The sequence below is a fragment of the Dendrobates tinctorius genome, unplaced genomic scaffold, assembly GCF_039654945.1.
Source record: "Dendrobates tinctorius isolate UK_male_01 unplaced genomic scaffold, ASM3965494v1 ptg000083l, whole genome shotgun sequence".
In the NCBI taxonomy this organism is placed as follows: domain Eukaryota; kingdom Metazoa; phylum Chordata; class Amphibia; order Anura; family Dendrobatidae; genus Dendrobates; species Dendrobates tinctorius.
The window spans coordinates 4,565,762-4,586,946 of NW_027361751.1; the positions used below are offsets into that span (position 1 = coordinate 4,565,762).

General features: G+C 46.7%; 1 protein-coding gene across 1 annotated transcript; it reads left to right on the forward strand.

Annotated features, from left to right (window-relative positions):
* The first annotated feature begins 8,041 nt into the window (after positions 1–8,041).
* LOC141097095 (U3 small nucleolar RNA-associated protein 15 homolog) lies at positions 8,042–20,793 on the forward strand. The gene is made up of 5 exons (XM_073584068.1): positions 8,042–8,183; positions 8,310–8,411; positions 9,601–9,722; positions 10,645–10,703; positions 20,326–20,793. Exons 1-3 carry the CDS (start codon positions 8,043–8,045, stop codon positions 9,637–9,639), a joined length of 282 nt encoding a protein of 93 aa, XP_073440169.1. The 5' UTR covers position 8,042; the 3' UTR covers positions 9,640–9,722; positions 10,645–10,703; positions 20,326–20,793.
* The last annotated feature ends 392 nt before the right edge of the window (positions 20,794–21,185 follow it).

The following is a 21,185-nucleotide window of genomic DNA, read 5'->3' on the forward strand; positions in this document are numbered from 1 at the left end:
AAGCCACGGACATTTCTGTTCCTTTGCCTGAAGTGAAGGTTACATTTCTGTGTTATGCTGTCTATGGTTTATGGAGTAATAAACCTGGTGAAATTTTAAAGGAACGTGCCTCATGTTTGTCTCCCGCTGCACCTAAGCGAGTCGAATCCCTACAATATATATATATACATGCAAAGTATACAGCACCTACACAGCTCTCTTATACCCCCACACAGCATACTAACTCCTTAGTAGCCCCCAAACTGTTTGATGACTCCAATGCTGTACAAAGACCCCACATTATCTCCCACACTGTATGATGGTCCCCTCACTATGATCCCCACACTGTATGATGCACCTTAAATAGCTTCTATATTGTATAATGCACTCTCCATAGTCCTCCATATAATATAATGCACTCCCCATAGGCCTCTATTGTATAATGCACTCTCCATAGGCAGACTCTATATTGTATAATGCATTCCCCATATGCCTCCATAGTATAATGCACTCCTTATCAGCCTCCATATAGTATAAAGCACTGCCATAGGCCTCTACATTATAATGCACTCCCCATAGACCTCTATAGTATAGTGCGCTCCCCATAGGTAGACACACTATATTGTATAATGCACTCCTCATAGGCAGACTCTGTATAGTATAATGCACTCCTATAGGCCTCTATAGTAGAATGCACCCTCATAAGCCTCCTTACAGTATAAAGCACCCTCACAGGCCTCCATACAGTTTAATGCACTACTCATAGCCAGACTCTATATAGTATAATGCACCCCATAGGCCTCTATAGTATAAAGCACCCCCAAAAATCAGACTCTATATAGTAGAATGCACTCCCCATAGTCCTCTATGCAGTATAATGCATTCTCCATAGGCAGATTCTATATAGAATAATGCACCTCCAAAGGCTTCTATACTAAAAAGCACCCCAATAGGCAGATTTTATATAACAGAATGCACTCCCCTTAGTTCTCTATACAGTATAATGCATTCTCCATAGGCAGACTCTATATAGTATAATGCACCTCTGGCACCCCCAGGAGTACGGTTGCCACAGTGGCATTACCTTCCTCCTAGGGAGTGAGATGTCATGCTTGGAAGCAATGAAGGGTCTCTCTGTCAGTTAATCACAACACACAACACAGCTCCCACTCCAGGCCAGCAGAGGGAGCTCTGAACCGAAAACTAGGGGGAAGAGCTACTCTCTGGGGGCCAGGAAGGGGAAATGAGGAGTTCGTGTGACGAGGGAAACGTGTGTGGACGTGAGGAGAGGAGCTGGAAGTTCTGAGCTCACTTCTAGCTATAGCGCATGATCTGGAGCCCGGTCTCCAAGGTTGTATGGATACTGATGTTCCTGCAGCAGAAACCGGAGGAATAGGAAGCTGTAAATGCTCTGTTCCCATATAAGACTCGGAGGCACAACAGCAACGTGTGAGCCAGAAGAAGAAGAAGGCTACAGCTGTCTGCCATACGAGGGCGGTCTAGATGAGAACAAGCAAATGGAACTTCAGTGTAACACAGTACTGCAAGTACCCAAATAAGCGCTAGAAAGGAGACTACACAACCCATCTGCATAGAGAGATTCCTAAGTTGCTTCCAGGCCGGCCAGCCTCTGTTCCATCTGGAATTCTGAACTGCATTCTCCAGCACTGCTACATCTCTGTGCCAGACATTGCACCCTCTTCCTCAACACCTATCCTCACTGCCCTGGGACTACAGCCCTACCTATGGAGGACTACAACATCATTGCTACCCCACACCATCTGTCCCAGAGGATCTGCACCGCAGAGTCGGCTTAAAACCTTCATTGCCGATCACCACAGGTGGCGTCACGTATCATCCACTTATAAACTTTAATCAGCCACTCTTGACCCCTTTTACATGGATGCCCAGGGCCACAGACCGGGTCACCGATACTGTGACATTTCCCTCTGAGATACCGGCCCGGTACCGAGTACCCCACTGCCCTGGCGGGCGACCCACACCCCCATAGGCAAACTTTATATAGCATAATGTACTCCCCATAGGCCTCTATAGTATAAGCACCCCCATAGGCAGACTCTATATAGTATAAGCAACCCATAGTCAGACTCTATATAGTGTAGGCACCCCCATAGTCAGACTCTATATAGTATAATGCAGCACTCCCCCTAGGCCCCTATATAGTATAAGCACCCCCATAGTCAGACTTTATATAGTATAGTGAACCCCCATATACAGACTCTATATAGTATAATGCACTCCCCATAAAAAATAAATACAATTCACACCTCTCCTCATTGTTCCCCTGCTGCTCCAAGCAGTCGAGCACATGCTTATCTCAGTACAGCACGTGACAAGTAATGATGTCATCTCGCCCGCTGGTGCTCAGGGCTACTCAGGGGCCTCATAGCAGCCAGGTGGCAGGACAGGGAGATCGAGTCTCTCTGCTCTTTCACAGAGTGTAACTATATGGGTGAACTGTGCACGCCCATACCGTTAACAGTAGCGTAGCCTCCAGTCTCTAGGCTAGCAGCACAGACCCTCCTGTCACTGCCAGATAGCTCAACCCTTCGAGACGCAGCAGACCGGCAGGTAGAACACATGGCTCGTTCAATTTTCGAAGCGGCAGGGGCCTCCCTGGCTCCCGCGTTCGCTTCAGTCTGGGCGGCCAAAGCCATTCTGGCTTGGGCCAAAAATTAGCAGGATGGCCTCCAAACTTCCAATCCTGAGCTGTCGGACCAAGCAGTTCAAATAGCAGTGGTAGCAGGTTACATGCTTCATGCAGCTCTGGATTCCACAATCCGACGTATCCTTTGGCTACGGGAATGGAAAGCATACTCGGCCTCGAAAAAGTCCCTCACACACCTCTCGTACCTCAGTGGGCGACTTTTCGGTGGAAAGTTGGACACAATGATATCCAATGCCACTGGGGGGAAGAGTACCTCTCTCCCTCAACTAAAACCTAAACGCACGTTCAAAAGGCGTAACCAAACACGATTCCGATCCTTTCAGAAATTCTTCAGGCTGGTCCGTCTCGCGTCCTGCACAAAATCGTAACCGCTCTCCACGCAGGGACAACCCACGGGCGGTGCAGAGGCCAGAAAGGACCTGGCAGCCGAAAGCAGGCCAGGCAAAGCCCAAAGGAGGAAAACCTCAGACTTTCTTCTCATCATGACTCACGAACTCCGGAAGACACCCCACCCGTAGTCGGACGACTTTTACTTTTTCAGCAAGTCTGGCTGCCTATTGGAGAAGACAGGTGGTTCAGGGAAATAATGTCTTCCGGATACAAGATAGAGTTCACTTCCAGCCCACCAAACCGGTTCTTCCTCTCTGTTCCCCCAAAGCCGCCAGACAAGGCTCGTGCCTTCCGCCACGCGGTTTCCTCCCTCCTTCAAGCAGGAGTCATAGTACCGGTTCCCGCAACTGTGCGCTTCTGAGCGTTCTACTCCAATCTATTTGTAGTCCCCAAAAAAGGAGGCAGCGTACGGCACATACAGGACCTGAAACAACTCAACAAATATGTACGGGTTCGTCATTTCCACATGGAGTCCCTTCGGTCCATCATTGCGTCCATGGAGCAGGGAGAATTTCTCACCTCCATAGACATACAGGACGCATACCTGCACATACCAATTGCTCCCGCCCATCAGAGATTTTTCAGGTTCGCTATCGACCAGGATCACTACCAGTTCGTGGCTCTTCCGTTCTGACTCACCACGGCTCTCAGGACGTTTACAAAAATCATGGCAGCCACCATGGACGTTCTACACTCCAGAGGCATAGTAGTCGTTACATACCTGGACGACTTTCTTATCAAGGCTCCCACCTTCAAGGACTGCGAGGTCAGCGTTTCAATCACAATCAACACTCTGAGTCGCCTGGGCTGGTTAGACAACTTGCAAAAGTCATCGACTACCCCGAGTCAGTCTCTGACATTCCTGGGGATGCTATTCGACACCTCCAGGGGTCTGGTGCTCCTTCCCAGGGACAAGGCATTGGCTCTCCATCTGGGAGTTCGCATACTCCTCCGCAATCCCCCCGATCTCTCCGGTTTGCCATGAGAGTCCTCGGCAGGATGGCAGCAGCAATGGAGGCGGTAACATTTGCCCAGTTTCACCTCAGACCCCTTCAAATAGCCATCCTCAAGTCCTGGGACAGGAATCCTTTCTCCCTCGACAGGGAGTTCCGGCTAACATCGAAAACCAGAAGGTCCCTGCACTGGTGGCTCAAGCCAACCTCCCTTGCAAGGGGAAAATCCTTTCTCTCAGGTCAATGGAAGGTTCTGACCACCAATGCAAGCCTGACAGATTGGGGTGCGGTGCACCTACATCACAGGGCACAAGGAAAGTGGTCAACACTGGACGTGACCATGCCCATCAACGTCCTGGAGATTCGGGCCATCTTCCTGGCACTGAGAGCCTTTCATCACTTGCTGGCAGCCTCTCATATCAGAATACAGTCAGACAATGCCACGGCGGTGGCATATGTGAATCACCAAGGCGGAACCCGCAGTACCCAGGCGATGAGGGAAGTGGCACATATCCTCCACTGGGCGGATGACGCGAGGTCGGTACTCTCTGCGGTCCACATTCCAGGTGTGGACAACTGGGAAGCCGACTTCCTCAGCAGACAAGGAATGGACTCGGGGGTGTGGTCTCTCCATCCCAAAATTTTTCACCAGATCTGCCGTTGCTGGGGGACCCCGGACGTGGACCTAATGGCATCCCATCTCAATGCCAAGGTCTCCAACTTCATGGCCAGGACACGTGATTCGCGGTCGCTCGGAGCAGATGCCCTGGTTCAGGACTGGACCCAGTTCCAGCTTCTGTACATTTTTCCACCCCTCCCTCTGATCTCCAGAATCGTGAAGATCAAACAAGAGGGGGTTCCAACCATCCTGATCGCGCCAGACTGGCCCAGACATACATGGTACGCCGACATTGTACAACTTACTGCAGACACCCCCTGGCGTCTCCCCGACCGTCCCGATCTTCTGTCACAAGGCCCGTTCTACCACCAGAACTCAGGGGCTCTCAATTTGATGGCGTGGCCCTTGAGACCTGGGTTCTAACCCAGGCAGGGCTCTCACCGGACGTCATTAAGACCATGATCAGGGCACGGAAGCCAGCCTCCGCCAAGATTTATTACCGTACCTAGAGAGCTTTCTTTACCTGGTGCAAATCTCACGGCCAGATTCCACTCCCTTATTCCCTCCCAAAGGTACTTGGTTTTCTTCAATCGGGCCTGGACGCCAGGCTATACCTAGGCTCGCTTAAGAGCCAGGTGTCAGCGCTCTCAGTGCTTTTCCAGAGGCGCATTGCTAAGAAGCCGCAAGTAAGGACTTTTCTTCAAGGAGTTTCCCGATTAGTCCCCCCCTACAAACGTCCACTGGAAACGTGGGACCTCAACCTGGTCCTGACAGCATTGCAGGCACCACCTTTCGAATCCCTTAAGGAAGTCCCACTCCACATTCTATCACAGAAGGTGGATTTTTCTGGTGGCAATCACCTCGCTATGCAGAGTGTCTGAATTGTCAGCACTCTCCTGCAGACGGCCCTTCCTAGCCTTTCACCAGGACAAGCTGGTTCTCTGTACAGTCCCATCCTTCCTTCCGAAGGTTGTGTCCAACTTCCATCTCAATGAGGAAATTTCACTGCCATCCCTTTGCCCGGTTCCGGTTCATAGAGAGGAGAAGGCTCTGCATACGCTTGACCTCGTCAGGGCATTACGTATGTACGTGTCTAGGACTGCGACCTTCCGGAAGTCTGATTCCCTTTTACTTCTTCTGGAAGGCGTTCGCAAGGGTCTGCCGGTTTCCAAAGCTACCCTTGCCAGGTGGATCAAGTCCACCATACAAGAGGCTTACCGCCTTAACAATTCTCGTCTTCTGGCCGGTATCACGGCACACTCTACGTGGGCGGTAGGGGCCTCCTGGGCCATTTGACACCAGGCTTCGGCACAACAGGTGTGTAAGGCGGCCACTTGGACTAGCCTACACACATTTACGAAACACTACAGAGTTCATACCCAGTCCACAGCAGACGCGAGCCTGGGTAGACGGGTTCTGCAGGCGGCGGTGCCCCAAGTTTAGGGACCTGTCAGCACAATATTCGTCCATTGCTTCCCACCCAGGGACTGCTTTGGTACGTCCCATGGTTCTGTGTCCCCCAATGAGGCGACAGAGTAAAGGAGATTTTTGTGTACTCACCGTAAAATCTCTTTCTCTTAGCCTCTAATTGGGGGACACAGCTCCCACCCTTTTGCCTTAGGGCCGTTGTTATGGTTGAGTTCTCATATTGTTCTTCGAGCTCGTACATAGTGGCCTTCTTACAGGCATGGTTATGTTGTTTCTGTTATGTTCCTCCTAATGCTTTTGCACAAAACTGGAGAAGGCTGAAGCCATCCAGGGGTGTATACTGCAGAGGAGGAGCCATAGTTAATCTTTTTCAGATTATGCATAGTGTCGCCTCCTAGTGGACAGCAGCATAACACCCATGGTTCTGTGTCCCCCAATTAGAGGCTAAGAGAAAGAGACTTTACGGTGAGTACACAAAAATCTCCTTTTTTCTTATATGTAAATGAGCAGTTCTGATCTGCCTCCAGAGATTATTTTACATGAAAGGGGGCGTTATCAGTGTGGCACATGTAGTGACTGACAGTCTGCTCTCCTGATTTACATGTCTTACACTGGTAACGCCCCCTTTCATGTAAAATAACCTCTGTAGGCAGATTCCCATACAGATCGGAACAGCTCATTTACATATAAGAAAAATGTGGCTTTCTCTGGAATAAGACATCGGATGGCAGATATCAAGGTGTTATTCATATGGATGGATTAGGAGGGACGATCCTACTGACAGATTTTCGTTACTTTCTTAGTGTTTTGGAGGGTAATAATTTTGTTATAGATGTGATCCTCTCTAACTATTTACTACACAGTAATCTGATTTCACTCCTTTCTCTTCAGGCGTGTGAAGGTCTACAGCACAATGAACTACAAAGTTGTACATAGTTTTGACTATGCAGCTTCAATTTTAAGCTTGGCATTGGCTGTAAGTATGAAATGTACACTAATATCTTATGTATGTGAAGTGTCTCTCATTAGAAACTACAAGTGGCTCTCGAATCTCTCCTAACCCCCCCGATTTATCACAATAAATGACACCACACTTTCCCCTGTACCAGAAGTCCGCTGCCTCGGAGGTATCCTCAACTCTGCCTTGTCCTTCAAACCTCACACCTTCCAAGGTCTTACTGCTGCCTCCAACTAAAAAATATTCCAGAATCTGTTCTTTCCTTAACCCTGAATCTACTAAAATGTTAGTGCATTTCCTCATCATCTCCTGCCTCGACTACTGCAATATCTCCCTCTGTGGCCTTGCTATTAACAGTCTTGCATCCTTCCAGACCATCATTAGATCTGCTGCCCGATTAATTTACCTCTACCTCCGACTCCTCCACTTCTCCCCTCTGCAAATCCGTTCACCACCTCCCTATTCCCCAATGTATCCAGTTCAAACTACTAACATTGACCTATAAAGCCGTCCATAACCTGTCTCCACTTTATATCTCCAAACTAGATATTTCCCCGCACTTAATCTCCAGTCCTCCCCAGACCACCTTCTTCCACACTTTTTCCGCTCTTCACCCATTCGCCTCCAAAACCTCTCCCTTGTGTCCCCCATCCTCTCACATTCTGTGCCCCAACACATCTATCCACCATACTGATCTTCAGATCGAACTTGAAAACGCACCTCTCCAAGAAAGTTTCCAGCCTGCAATGACCCCGCTGTCACCTCACCAACCTACTGTCTCTCTCCCCATTACCCCATAGACTATAAGCCCATGGTGGCAGGGTCCTCTCTCATCTCTACCAGTCTGTCATTGTTAGCTTGTACACTGTACTTTAGATTTGTATCTTCTATGTAATCCCTTCTCATGTACAGCAGCCTGGAATCATTGGTGCTCTGAAAGTAAATATGTTAGTAATACATATGTAGAAGTAATGCTTAATGTCACAATGTAACAACATTAACTGATGCGTTTTGCAGCCTGATGATATGATCGTGGTGGGAATGACCAATGGCGTTTTGAATGTAAAACATCGAAAGCCAGAGGATAAGAAATCACATGAACCAGCACGAAGGAAAGATCCAAGTTACCGAATGTTTGTGAAAGGGAAGGACTACATTCCTAAACAGGTAACGTGGCAGATGATCCTGCAGGATAGGGAGACGGTGGTGTAAGGCTGCGTATGGAAAACTGCAGAAATGCATTTACTTTAAGAGATTTTATACAATTGTCTTGATTTTCTGTGTTCTGTACAGGATGACTTCATTGTCAGCAAACCAGTAAGACAGCACTTAAGGAAATACGACAAGTTGCTCAGAGGATTCCAGGTGTCTGCAGCTCTGGATGCTGCATTAGAGGTAAGAAACCAGCTGGTATTGGGAATATACAGGGAGAGTCACTACACAGAGGCCCTGAATATTCGGTGGCAAGTATCAGCAAGAATATTGATGGGGGGAGGGGGGTAGCAGTAATGTCACGTTGGATGTTTCCCCTAAAAGGGGGGAAGTCTGCTGTCAAATCCGATGAGCATGGTGGCCAAAGCTATTTTGAAATGACTCTGTTGATGAAAAATCACTCAGCTTCTCCGTTTCCGATGTGTGACACTTTCCTACATTTTGCTAGAAGTAACTTTCCATTAACTCTCGATAATTCAGGGGATTCACAAAGTGTTAGAAAAATGTTGAGATACACATTGGTGTGCACAGTGGTGTCAAATAACCGAGAGATCCCTCGCCATACCGGCTTTTTGATCATGGAGTGAGTGTCTGTCCAGCTCATTGCTCCTATTCTAGGGCTTCCTGGCTTGTTCGAATTTCCATATACTGAGGAGCGCGTGGTTTCGCTCAGATTGCCTTATCTTAGTGAAGGTTATTACAGAATTTTCGGAGCCTCTTTCTAGTGAATCTCTCTGTACGTCTGGGTACGGTGTTGTCATATGCTTGGGTGTGTATTTTGGGCCTTCATTTCTTTCTGGACTGCTATCATTTACTATATCTTTTATTCCTTGTCCTCTTTGTCTCTTTGATGAGATGTGAATGTGTAGAATACCGAATAATTGGTGTTCATTATAACCACATTGCCCTACGTCACTGATGCCCAACCGGTGCCACTGTGATTCATATGGGACCTGCGCAGCCTACGCTGATTTTGGATGTCCTAGCCTGAAGAGTGACGTGTTACCCTGTGTCGGACATATAGTGGCACTGTTTTGGAGTCTGCCAGCTGCCAATCAACAGAAAGACGAGGCTTTAGTGATCTTGTGGGCATTTCAGCTCTGCCATTACAGACACAGGAGCTCTCGTGTGCTGGCAGCTGTGTGTGGTACCAAAGCTCAGTCTCATTCCCTCTTCCATGCTCCTCAGCCCTGTCGTTCTGCTCAACAATGACATGTTGGGTCGGGCGTTGCTGCCATTACATCTGATGCGATCACATAGCTGCTGTGGACAATGTCACTGTTACATTGTACCGCAGGGTCCTGTTCACACAATGTCTCTTGGAAGTCTCCAGTTTCTTATTCCATGACTCATTTTCCTATTTCTTATTTAGGCCAGAAGCCCAGAAGTGATTGTGGCCGTGATGAATTAAACTGAGCGAAGAGGAACTCTTAAAAATGCCCTAGCAGGGAGGGATGAGAAACAGCTCTGCCAAATACTCACCTTCCTCATAAAGTACGTAGAAAATCATTAATATTAATGGGGTTGTGCAGCAGAAGAAAAACATGGCCGATTTCATTCAGAAACCATGTCCACAGGTCGTGTGTAGCATTGAAGCTATTGCTCAGCCCCATTCAGCTCAGTGGAGCTCGGGTGCGATGCCAGCTACTACCCAGGGGCATGTGCGGCCATCTTTTCTTATCAAAGACAACTCCATTTAAATATTCACATCTGCCTAGAAAAACGTGTGCTACCAAAATGCTCTTCGCTCCTTCAGATTGCTTCTTTCTGCAATAAGGGAGTGTGAAGGGCTAATACTAAAATCAGAGTTGAAGTTTCGTTTTATCCATTCTCTGTAAGGTTTCGTTTCTCCGTTTTTGTAGCTGTAAGATAAATTTTTATAATTGGCATGGGCTGTCATGAAACCAGACTGTTCCCATCTGTATAAGATAAGGGAGGCGGGGGTGTAAAACTCTGAAGAATATGCCATTATACTACTTTCTACGCTATCTAGGTACGGACATATATGTAGTTTCCGGTTTTCTTGCAATATTATTGGCTTATAAAGTGAAATGATGCTATTGGTACTTGAGAACCTTGCATAATTAAGCAAAAGATTATAAAAGATGTGACTAAAATAAAGGGGCTTAGTGATCTGCCTCGATCCTCCCGTACAGAGACCCCAGTCTCCGTGAGGTCATTTGAGTTGCTAGCACCACTGGAATAATTTGGAAATCACTGGCTCAACCGTGAAGGGTTAATTTAGCCCTCCCAAAATAGCTACCTCGACGTCAGATATTTCACATATGATATCATGGCTGAATATGCATTTCATGCTTAGATGATCTTTTATTAGCACCGATTATAAAGTGATATGTTCGCTGCAGAAAATGTAAGTATCATTAATCGCCTTTTATTTATTTTTTTTTTATAACAGGCACATAGTAGATCCTCGATTTTCATCAATCTTGTTAAATGTGTCAGAGAAAGTAATTGGTAAGTATGACAAGTAAGACAAAGGGGCTCTCTTTTAATTCCGTTTACCGCCACTGGTTAAACTGTAATTGGTCTTCTCCACGCTCTAAATACCAGTTTGTGCGTCCTTTAGCTCATGTTTGTTTGGCTACAATTATTCTCTTTCTATAGAAGAAGAAATATTACACAGTGACTTAACAGCTGTGGACAACTTTGCCTTCAAAAACCCATATATTTTACATAGGTTAGTAGTTGCCTATAGTTAATAAAACAGCCACAAAGAAGCTCTGCTAGAAGCATAATAGGGTTCTAAAAATAATTAAAAACATATCCGAAGCTAATAAGAAAACACGAGCGTCACACGTAGAAAAATATAGAGAGGTAACTGGTCACCAGTAATAAGATGAAAAATACATTACAAAGGATCATAACTGTAATAAAAAAAATGTCAATGATGCAGATATAGGCAGGCTAGCTGAGAAACACAACATCATGAATAATGAGGGTCAGAACTTACATAGAGAATAGAAGTACAAAAGCATACTAAGCAAATCAAGCACATGGATAAGGTGTATAAGAAGCACAGCAAGCCTGCTAGAAGGAAAGCCAGATAACAAGGCGCCACACCATGCCTGATGCGCGTTTAACACCCCACGTGTTCTTTGCTCCTGTTTTTGTACTTACAGTGGGGAAAAAAAGTACTTAGTCAGCCACCAATTGTGCAAGTTCTCCCACTTAAAAAGATGAGAGAGGCCTGTAATTGACATCATAGGTAGACCACAACTATAAGAGTCGAACTGAGAAAACAAATCCAGAAAATCACCTTGCCTGATTTGGCGAGATTTAACCCCTTCACTACCAAGGGTGGTTTGCACGTTAACTCCCGGGCCAATTTTTACAATTCTGACCACTGTACCTTTATGAGGTCATAACTCTGGAACGCTTCCATGGATCCCGGTGATTCTGACATTGTTTTCTCGTGACATATTGTACTTCATGTTAGTGGTAAAATTGCATTCAAATAACTTGCGTTTATTTGTGAAAAAAATGGAAATTTGGCTAAAATTTTGAAAATTTCGCAATTTTCCAACTTTGAATATTTATGCCCTTAAATCACAGCGATACGGCACACAAAAAACTTAATACATAACATTTCCCACATGTTTACTTTACATCAGCACAATTTTGGAACCAAAATTTTTTTTTGTTAGGAAGTTATAAGGGTTAAAAATTGACCAGCAATTTCTCATTTTTGCAACACCATTTTATTTTTAGGGACCACTTCACATTTGAAGCCACTTTGAGGGGTCTATATGATAGAAAATACCCAAAAGTGACACCATTCTAAAAACTGCACCCCTTAAGGTGCTTAAAACCACATTCAAGAAGTTTATTAACCCTTTAGGTGCGTCACAGGAATTTTTTGAATATTAAAAAAAATGAACATTTAACTTTTTTTCACAAAAAAAATACTTCAGGTTCAATTTTCTTTATTTTACCAAGGGTAACAAGAGAAATTGGACTGCAAAAGTTATTGTGCAATTTGTCCTGAGTACGCTGATACCTGATATGTGGGGGGGGAACCACTGTTTCGGCGCATGGCAGACATCAGTAGGGAAGGAGCGCAGTTTGACTTTTTCAATACAAAATTGGCTGGAATTCAGATCGGACGCCATGTCGCGTTTGGAGAGCCCCTGATGTACCTAAACAGTGGAAACCCCCCAAGTGACCCCATTTTGGAAACTAGACCCCCCAAGGAACTTATCTAGATGTATGGTGAGAACTTTGAACCCCCAAGGGCTTCACAGAAGTTTATAACGTACAGCAGTACAATTAAAAAATCATATTTTTTCCACAAAAATGATCTTTTCACCCTCAATTCTTATTTTTCCAAAAGTAACAGGACCCTAAAAGATATTGTGCAATTTATACTGAGTACGCTGCTACCCCACATGTGGGTGTAAACCACTATTTGGGCGCATGGCAGAGCTCGGAAGGGAAGCAGCGCCATTTGACGTTTTTGGCTGGAATTGAGATCGGACACCATGTCGCGTTAGGAAAGCCCCTGACGTACCAAAACAGTAGAAACCCCCCACAAATGACACCATTTTGGAAACTAGACCCCCCAAGGAACTTATCTAGATGTGTGGTGAGCAATTTGAACCCCCCAGTGCTTCACTGAAGTTTATAACGTCCGGGCGTGAAAATAAAAAAATCGTATTTTTTCCACAAACATCATCTTTTAGTCCCCATTTTTTTATTTTCCCAAGGGTAACAGGAGAAATTGGACCCCAAAAGTTGTTGTCCAATTTGTCCTGAGTACGCTGACACCCCATATGTGGGAGAAAACTACTGTATGGGGACACGTCGGGGCTCGGAAGGGAAGTAGTGACGTTTTGGAATGCAGACTTTGATGGAATGGTCTGTGGGTGTCATGTTGCCTTTGGAGAGCCCCTGATGTACCTAAACAGTGGAAACCCCCCACAAGTGACCCCATTTTGGAAACTAGACCCCTATTGAACTTATCTATATGTGTGGTGAGCACTTTGAACCCCCCAGTGCTTCACAGAAGTTTATAATGACCGGGCGTGAAAATAAAAATATCGTATTTTTTCAACAAACATCATCTTTTAGTCCCCATTTTTTTTATTTTCCCAAGGGTAACAGGAGAAATTGGACCCCAAAAGTTGTTGTCCAATTTGTCCTGAGTACGCTGATACCTCATATGTGGGAGAAAACTACTGTATGGGCACACGTCGGGGCTCGGAAGGGAAGTAGTGACGTTTTGGAATGCAGACTTTCATGGATTGGTCTGCGGGTGTCATGTGCGTTTGGAGAGCCCCTGATGTACCTAAACTATTGAAACTCCCCACAAGTGACCCCATTTTGGAAACTAGACCCCCCACGGAGCTTATCTAGATGTGTGGAGAGCACTTTGAACCCCCAAGTGCTTCGCAGAAGTTTATAACGCCTGGGCGTGAAAATAAAAAAAACATTTTTTTCCGCAAAATTATATTTTTGCCCCCAATTTTTTTATTTTCCTAAGGGTAACAGGAGAAGTTGGACCCCAAAAGTTGTTTTGTAATTTGTCCTGAGTAGGCTGATACCCTACATGTGGGGGCAGAGCTTGGAAGGGAAGGAGCACCATTTGACTTTTTCAACGCAGAATTGGCTGGAATTGAGATCAGACGCCATGTTGCCTTTGGAGAGCACCTGATGTGCCCAAACAGTGGAAACCCCCCAATTATAACTCCAACCCTAACCTCAACACACCCCTAACCCTAATCTGAGCCCTAGCCCTAACCCTAGCCCTAACCCTAGCGGGAAAATGGAAATAAATACATTTTCTTTTAGTGTTATTATTTTTCCCTAACTAAGGGGGTGATAACGGGGGGGGGTTTGATTTACGATTTATGGCGGTTTTTATATTTGGCAGCTGTCGCACGCTAAAAGACGCTTTTTATTGTAAAAATAGTTTTTGCATCACCACATATTGTGAGCTATAATTTTTCCGTATTTTGACCCACCGAGTCATGTGAGGTCTTATTTTTTGCGGGACGAGTTGACGTTTTTATTGGTACCATTTTCGGGCACGTGACATTTTTTGATCGCTTTTTATTACGATTTTTGGGACGCAGAATGAATAAAAACCAGCGTTTCATGAATTTCTTTTGGGGGGTGCGTTTACACCATTCCGCGTGCGGTAAAATTGATAAAGCTGTTTTATTCTTCGGGTCAGTACGGTTACAGCGATACCTCATTTAGGTCGTTTTTTTATGTTTTGTCGGTTTTTTGCAATGAAAACAATTTTATATAAAAAATAATTATTTTTGTATCGCTTTATTCTGCGAGCTATAACTTTTTTATTTTTTGCGGATGATGCTGTATGGTGGCTCGTTTTTTGCGGGACAAGATGACGTTTTCAGCGGTACCATGGATATTTCTATGCGTCTTTTTGATCGCGCGTTATTGCACTTTTTGTTCGGTGGTATGATAAATCATTATTTTTTGCTTCGTTTTTTATTTTTATTTTTTAAGGGGTTCGCTAAAGGGGTTAACTAATGCGACAGTTTTATAGGGCAGGTCATTACGGACGTGGCGATACCAAATATGTGTACTTTTATTGTTTTTGTTTTTTTTTATTTTGAAAAAATGGATTTATTGGGGAATATTTTTTTTTTTTTTTACTAATTTATTTAGCGATTTTTTTTTTTTTTTTAATTATTTTTAACACTTTTTTTTTTTTTTTTTTCTTTATTACCTTGTCCCAGGTGGGACATCACTGTCCTGTGACAGATCGCTGATCTGTCACATCACAGATCACTGTGACAGATCAGCGATCTGTCACAGGCACTGCTGCAGACTTCCTCATGCCTGCGCTTTGCAGGCAGGGAGGAAGTCAGCTCCCTGCAGGCCCCCGTCGCCATCTTGGATCCCGGGGCCTGTAGGGAAAGAGCCCCCCGCAGCAGCGCTGCACATTGCGCTGCCGTGGGGGGCTCAGGGAAGCACGGAGGGAGCCCCCTCCCTGCCGATGCTTCCCTTTAACCCCCGGTACACAGCGATCGCGTTTGATCGCGGTGTGCAAGGGGTTAACGTGTCGGGGGCGGTCCGTGACCGCCCCTGACACATTGTGCCGGGTGTCAGCTATGATAATTAGCTGACACCCGGCCGCGATCAGCGGCGCTCACCACGTGGGCGCCGCTGAACGCTGGGACGTAATATTCCGTCCATGGTAGTTAGGTCCAGGGTCACATGGACGGAATATTACGTCCTTTGTAGGTAAGGGGTTAAGTATTTGGTCACCTAAAAACATGCAAGATTTCTGGCTCTCATAGACTTGTAACTTCTTTAAGAGGCTCCTCTGTCCTCTACTCATTACCTGGAGTAATGGCACCTGTTTGAACTTGCTATCAGTATAAAAGACACCTGTCCACGACCTGAAACAGTCACACTCCAAACTCCACTATGGTGAAGACCAAAGAGCTGTCGAAGGACACCAGAAACAAAGTTGTAACCCTGCACCAGGCTGGGAAGACTGAATCTGCAAAAGGCAAGCAGCTTGGTGTGATGAAATCAACTGTGTGAGCAATAATAAGAAAATGGAAAACTAGAGATCTTGCATGTTTTTAGGTGACCAAATACTTATTTTCCACCATAATTTACTAAATAAATGTTGCCAAATTAGACAAGGTGATTTTTCTGGATTTGTTTTCTCATTTTGACTCTCATAGTTGTGGTCTACCTATGATGTCAATTACAGGCCTCTCTCATCTTTTAAAGTTGGAGATCTTGCACAATTGGTGGCTGAATAAATACTTTTTTCCCCCACTGTATATTCTCTAGGGAAGCTCTGACACTCATTATTGATTTTCTTTATATTGATCTCATGATTTTTGGGAGTGTTTTTCATTAGTTTTGCATACATCTATTTTTGGACCTATTGGTGGGTATTCTTTAGTTAAAAACGTGTCCTAACTTGGTCAGCAGTTTTCATTTGTTTTGAGACCCCCCCGATTGTAGTTTCTGATTTTCCTCTTGTTAGGAGTGTCTCTTCTAGCAATATAGACTGGATGTGAGGTCTGTGTGAATGCTGGGTGCTGCTGTCTTCATAAACTCATAAATCAGTCCAGCTTCTTATTTGTTCTTCTCGTTCGTTCTTCCTCATCTTTAGCCTGTTTTCTCCACACTCGCTGTGTCTGTAGCTTTCTTTTCTGGTCTGAGCATAACCCCACTCTGCAACTATTTTTAAGATCTGTTTCACACACCCTTGAAACTAGGACCGTGCTTGAGTAGGAAGACGCAACTGCCAGTTCTTCTGACCCGAGCTAATTGCCTCTTAAGCATATGAGGCTGTTAAGTCAGGAGTCCCTGTGGTTGGGCCAGGTTGTCCGATCTGAGCACTTGTCCTAATGCAGAGTCAAGTGGAGAGACCCAGCAGGAGCTCTGGCAGATCTGTAACATTTTAGTAGATCACTCAGTTATATACAGGACTTGCAGACACTGCAGCAGCAAAATGGTAGAATATTAAGAGCCTAACACGGGTGCGTGTCAGCGATCCAGATGGTCCTCGTCCTCGTCTCCCACCCACTCGCCTACCAGAGCCTGTCGGTTTGGATGAGGCGCAGACACTCTTCTACAGGAATCAGCACGCTGGATGATGAAGGTACCTTTATTCCCTCAGGTTTACTCAGAAGACGGATCAGGCAAGGTAAGTATGAGGTCCCAGAGTCGCATCCTCCTCAGCAGTTCAGGCACGGATCCTTTGGGAGCGGTCGCTGTGGCAGTGCTGCGAGGCCTCCGCGCCTCCCGGCGGCCGCCACATTTAATCCTGGCCCCGGCTTCGGTTTGGGCCTTGTTCTGCAGTGGCTTGGTCCCCACCTTCATTCTTAGGCGGGCTTCTCCCCCGCCCGGCCAGTGATCTTCGGGAGCGGTCGCCGTTGCAGTGCTGCAGGGCCTCCGTGCTGACAGGTGGCTGACGCATTTACTCTAGGCCCCGGCTTCATTTCGGGCCTTGTTCTGCGTCGTGGCCACGCCCCCCGTCCTCATTCTTAGGCGGGCTTCTCTCCCGCCCGTGCTAGGCCCGCCCTCCGCCTTCTCCCTTGATATTATGCGCCCTGAGGTGGCGCTTGGCCACTCCCAACCCTAGCCTGTCTATTCCAGTGGGCGGTGCCATCTTCAGCAACGGCGGTTAGCTCCACCCATCCTCTTCCTGGAAAGCGCGCGCTTCCTTCTCTGCACCTCTCAGGCTGGTGCCATTTTCTCTGCCTGTCAGCTGGACCCCGTCTCTTCTGCTTTGGCCCTGCAAGCCCAGACGAGCCATGTAGCATCGCTTACTGGGAGTATCTACAGGACACCGGACCGTGAGTAGCTCTGCAACTGCAGACTGACACCTCCTCTGCCTCCTGTCCCCCAACCTTCCGGCACTGTTTCAGTTACTTTCCTTCATTATGTCTAACTCTAAGCCTGACCGTGCTCATTACTGAACAAAAGGGTCCGCTTGCGGCATTTCAGGATGGAGTCCCTTCGTTCAGTAATCGCTTCCATGGAGGCGCAGGAATTCATGTGCTCAATTAATATTCAAGATGCCTATCTGCATGTCCCCATCTTTCCCGGACATCAGAAATTCCTGCGTTTCGCTATTCAGCAGGACCACTACCAGTTTGTCGCCCTGCCGTTTGGCCTCGCCAACGCACCCAGAGTGTTTACAAAGATCATGGCGGTGGTGATGGCCCTGTTGAGGATCAGGGGTCTCGTCCTCTTTCCGTACCTTGACGACATTCTGATCAAAGCTCCGTCTTTTCCCCAGGCTCATCAAAGTCTTGCCATCGTTCTCGACACCCTGTCCAGATTCGGATGGCTCGTAAACAAAAGGAAGTCCTGCCTTGTTCCGACTCAACGTCTGGTGTTTCTAGGCTTATTGTACGACACCCGTCGATCAAGAGTCCTTCTTCCCAAAGAGAAGTTGATATCTTTGCAGCGAGATGTACGTTCGCTGCAGAGCCCCCAGCTTCCATCCTTTCGATCAGCCATGAAAGTCTTGGGAAAGATGGTGGCGACGGCTGAAGTAATTCCCTTTGCTCTATTCCACACGACACCGCTTCAACAGGCCATCCTGTCTCGGTGGAACAGGTCTCTCCTTTCCCTGGACGGTCCACTCCACCTCTCGTCTCGGGTCAAACAATCCCACGATTGGTGGTTGACGTCACCTCTCATTGCCCTAGACCGATCATTCCTTCCGATTCACTGGCAGATTGTGACTATGGATGCCAGCCTTCTCGGCTGGGGGGCAGTGTTTCGCAATCAGACTGTCCAGGGTCGGTGGTCGACTCGAGACAATTCTGCCGATCAACGTCCTCGAGATTCGGGCGATTTATCTGGCTCTCATTCACTGGGAAAGGCTTCTCAGGGGTCTGCCGATATGGATTCAGACAGACAATGCCACAGCGGTGGCATATGTCAACCACCAAGGGGGGACACGGAGTTCTTTGGCTCTAGCGGAAGTGTCCAAGATTCTTCACTGGGCAGAGGTATCAGTCCCAGCGATATCCGCGGTGCACATTCCCGGCGTGGACAACTGGGCCGCCGATTTTCTCAGCCGCGAGGGTCTCGCGGTGGGAGAGTGGTCCTTACACCCGGACGTCTTTCATCAGATTTGCTGTTGTTGGGGGACTCCGGACGTAGATCTGCTGGCGTCTCGCCTGAACAGGAAGGTCCCACAATTCGTATCCATGGGATCTCAATCTGGTCCTGGAGGCTCTTCAAGGGTCACCCTTTGAACCTCTCAGGGAAGTCTACCTATCCCTTCTCTCCTGGAAAGTGGCCTTCCTGGTGGCCATCACCTCCATCCGACGCGTGTCGGAATTGGTGGCCCTTTCTTGTCGCCCCCCTTTTTTGGTGCTCCACCAGGATAAGGTGGTCCTGCGGCCCCCGCCTTCCTTCCTTCCTAAGGTGGTGTCTACTTTTCACCTAAATGAGGACATTGTTCTCCCGTCCTTTTGTCCGGGTCCAATCCACCCTCTGGAGCGCTCCGTGAACAAGCTAGACCTGGTCAGGGCGATGAAGGTCTACCTGGCTAGGACGGCTCCCTTGCGGAAGACAGACTCACTTTTCATCATTCCAGATGGTGCGCGGAAGGGTCAGCCGGCCTCCAAGGCTACTATTGCTCGCTGGATCAGATCGGCAATTTTGGAAGCCTACCGGGTCAAGCATCGAGTGCCCTCTCCTGGAATTAGAGCTCACTCTACCCGGGCAGTGGGTGCCTCCTGGGTGGTGCGTCACAGAGCCTCCGCGCTGCAGCTTTGCAAAGCTGCAACTTGGTCTTCGATCCACAAGTTTGCCAAATTTTACAAGGTCCACACCTAAGCTTTGGTGGACGCCAGCCTAGGCAGAAGGATCTTGGAGGTGGCGGTGGTGAGTTCTCAGACCTAATGGAAGTTTGCTTTTCACTCCCCAGGGACTGCTTTGGGACGTCCCATTGTTTCTGTGACCCCCAATGAGGCGATAGAGAAAACAGGATTTTTGGGTTGCTTACCGTAAAATCTGTTTCTCGGAGCCTTCATTGGGGACACAGCACCCTCCCATGTTTTTCAACTCCTGTTCTTTTGTTGTTTGTTGGTTACAGTTGAGTTGTCCGTTCTGTTTTTACTCTATTTTGTTACTTCTCCTACTGCTTTCTCACTAACTGAGGAAATTTGTGCCGGTCGGTGGGGAGTATACTGCGGAGGAGGAGCTAACCTTTTTCTGTGCATAGTGTCAGCCTCCTAGTGGCAGCAGCATACACCCATGGTTTCTGTGTCCCCCAATGAAGGCTTCGAGAAACAGATTTTACGGTAAGCAACCCCAAAATCCTGTTTTTGGGTGAAGGCATACGTAGTAGTGATGACAAACGTTCTCCGATAAGGTGTTATCCGCCATGCTTGAGTGCTACCTGAGTGACTTTGGTGTGCTTGAATAATATGTTTGAGTCCCCACACCATGGTCTATACTTAAGATTGGCCATGAATTTGAGTTCCTGGAAGGCAATGGTAGTCTTCTGATTCTGAGGCAGATATGCATATTTACAGCTGGGTTGGCACTGTTAGGTTTTGGGGCATTTCTTGAATGTGTGTTTTCTTTATCCAAACATTTCCTTTTTTCTTTTCAGACATTTATTCTTCCATTCTAAACCAGTCATCTGTAGTGGATAAATTATTTCTGAAGCTTCAAGACACACTGGAAAAAGAAGTAAATTATCAGGAAGAACTCCTAGAAGTTTTGGGGATGATGGACACTCTCTTTGCTACAATGGCAAGCAAACTAACAACCATCTCCACAGAGACCAAACCAAGAAGTATTTCAGACGAAAAGAACATGATTGCTGTAAAACCCTAGTTATGATCCAGCCATTACCAATGGACAGATTTTTTTTATACCACTTTTAATATATTTTATATGGGATGGATTGATGTAAAGCAAATGTAAGCATTGTTTTAGATCCCATGTATGCAGTTTCATCATTCTGAAGGTTGAGCAGTCACCGCCTTTTAAAGAAAAAGTTTGAGGCGACTTCGTTTTTACTTGGACTTTGTCAGATGGCACCATTGTAAATACAGATAAAAGTCCTTCATCTTCCTGTCTGTTGTTTTCGGTGGCATGTTGCAGTTTTTTCTCATTTGCTGTTGCAAAGAGCCCGGTACTGTCGTATGATGTCTGGACTAGGGGTAGGCTGGCACTGCTGCATGGCTGAGTTTCTTCCGCCATTTTTGTAGCATAGTGAGTATGATAAAATAGCTGCCTCTCCGCAGTTTGAGGTTTTATCCACAAATAAGTTCCTGTTAGAGATGAAAGAGTCAATTCACAGGACCGTGGTCCAGCGGCCTCTTCAGTGATCTGCGGTCGCTGGACAGGAGCAGTGTGCACCGCTTTCTATGTCCCAGGACCCCTGGCACTTATGGGCTCGGCACAACATAATTTTTTATTTCACAACGTTGTACTAGACCTACAAATCAGAAGAGGCTCATGTCT

Excerpts from the sequence above, each read along its gene's own strand:
- LOC141097095 (XM_073584068.1), top strand. The coding sequence starts at position 8,043 with ATGATCGTGGTGGGAATGACCAATGGCGTTTTGAATGTAAAACATCGA. Across the intron at positions 8,184-8,309 it reads AGGACTACATTCCTAAACAG|GATGACTTCATTGTCAGCAA; the intron begins GTAACGTGGCAG and ends TGTTCTGTACAG. Across the intron at positions 8,412-9,600 it reads CTCTGGATGCTGCATTAGAG|GCCAGAAGCCCAGAAGTGAT; the intron begins GTAAGAAACCAG and ends TTTCTTATTTAG.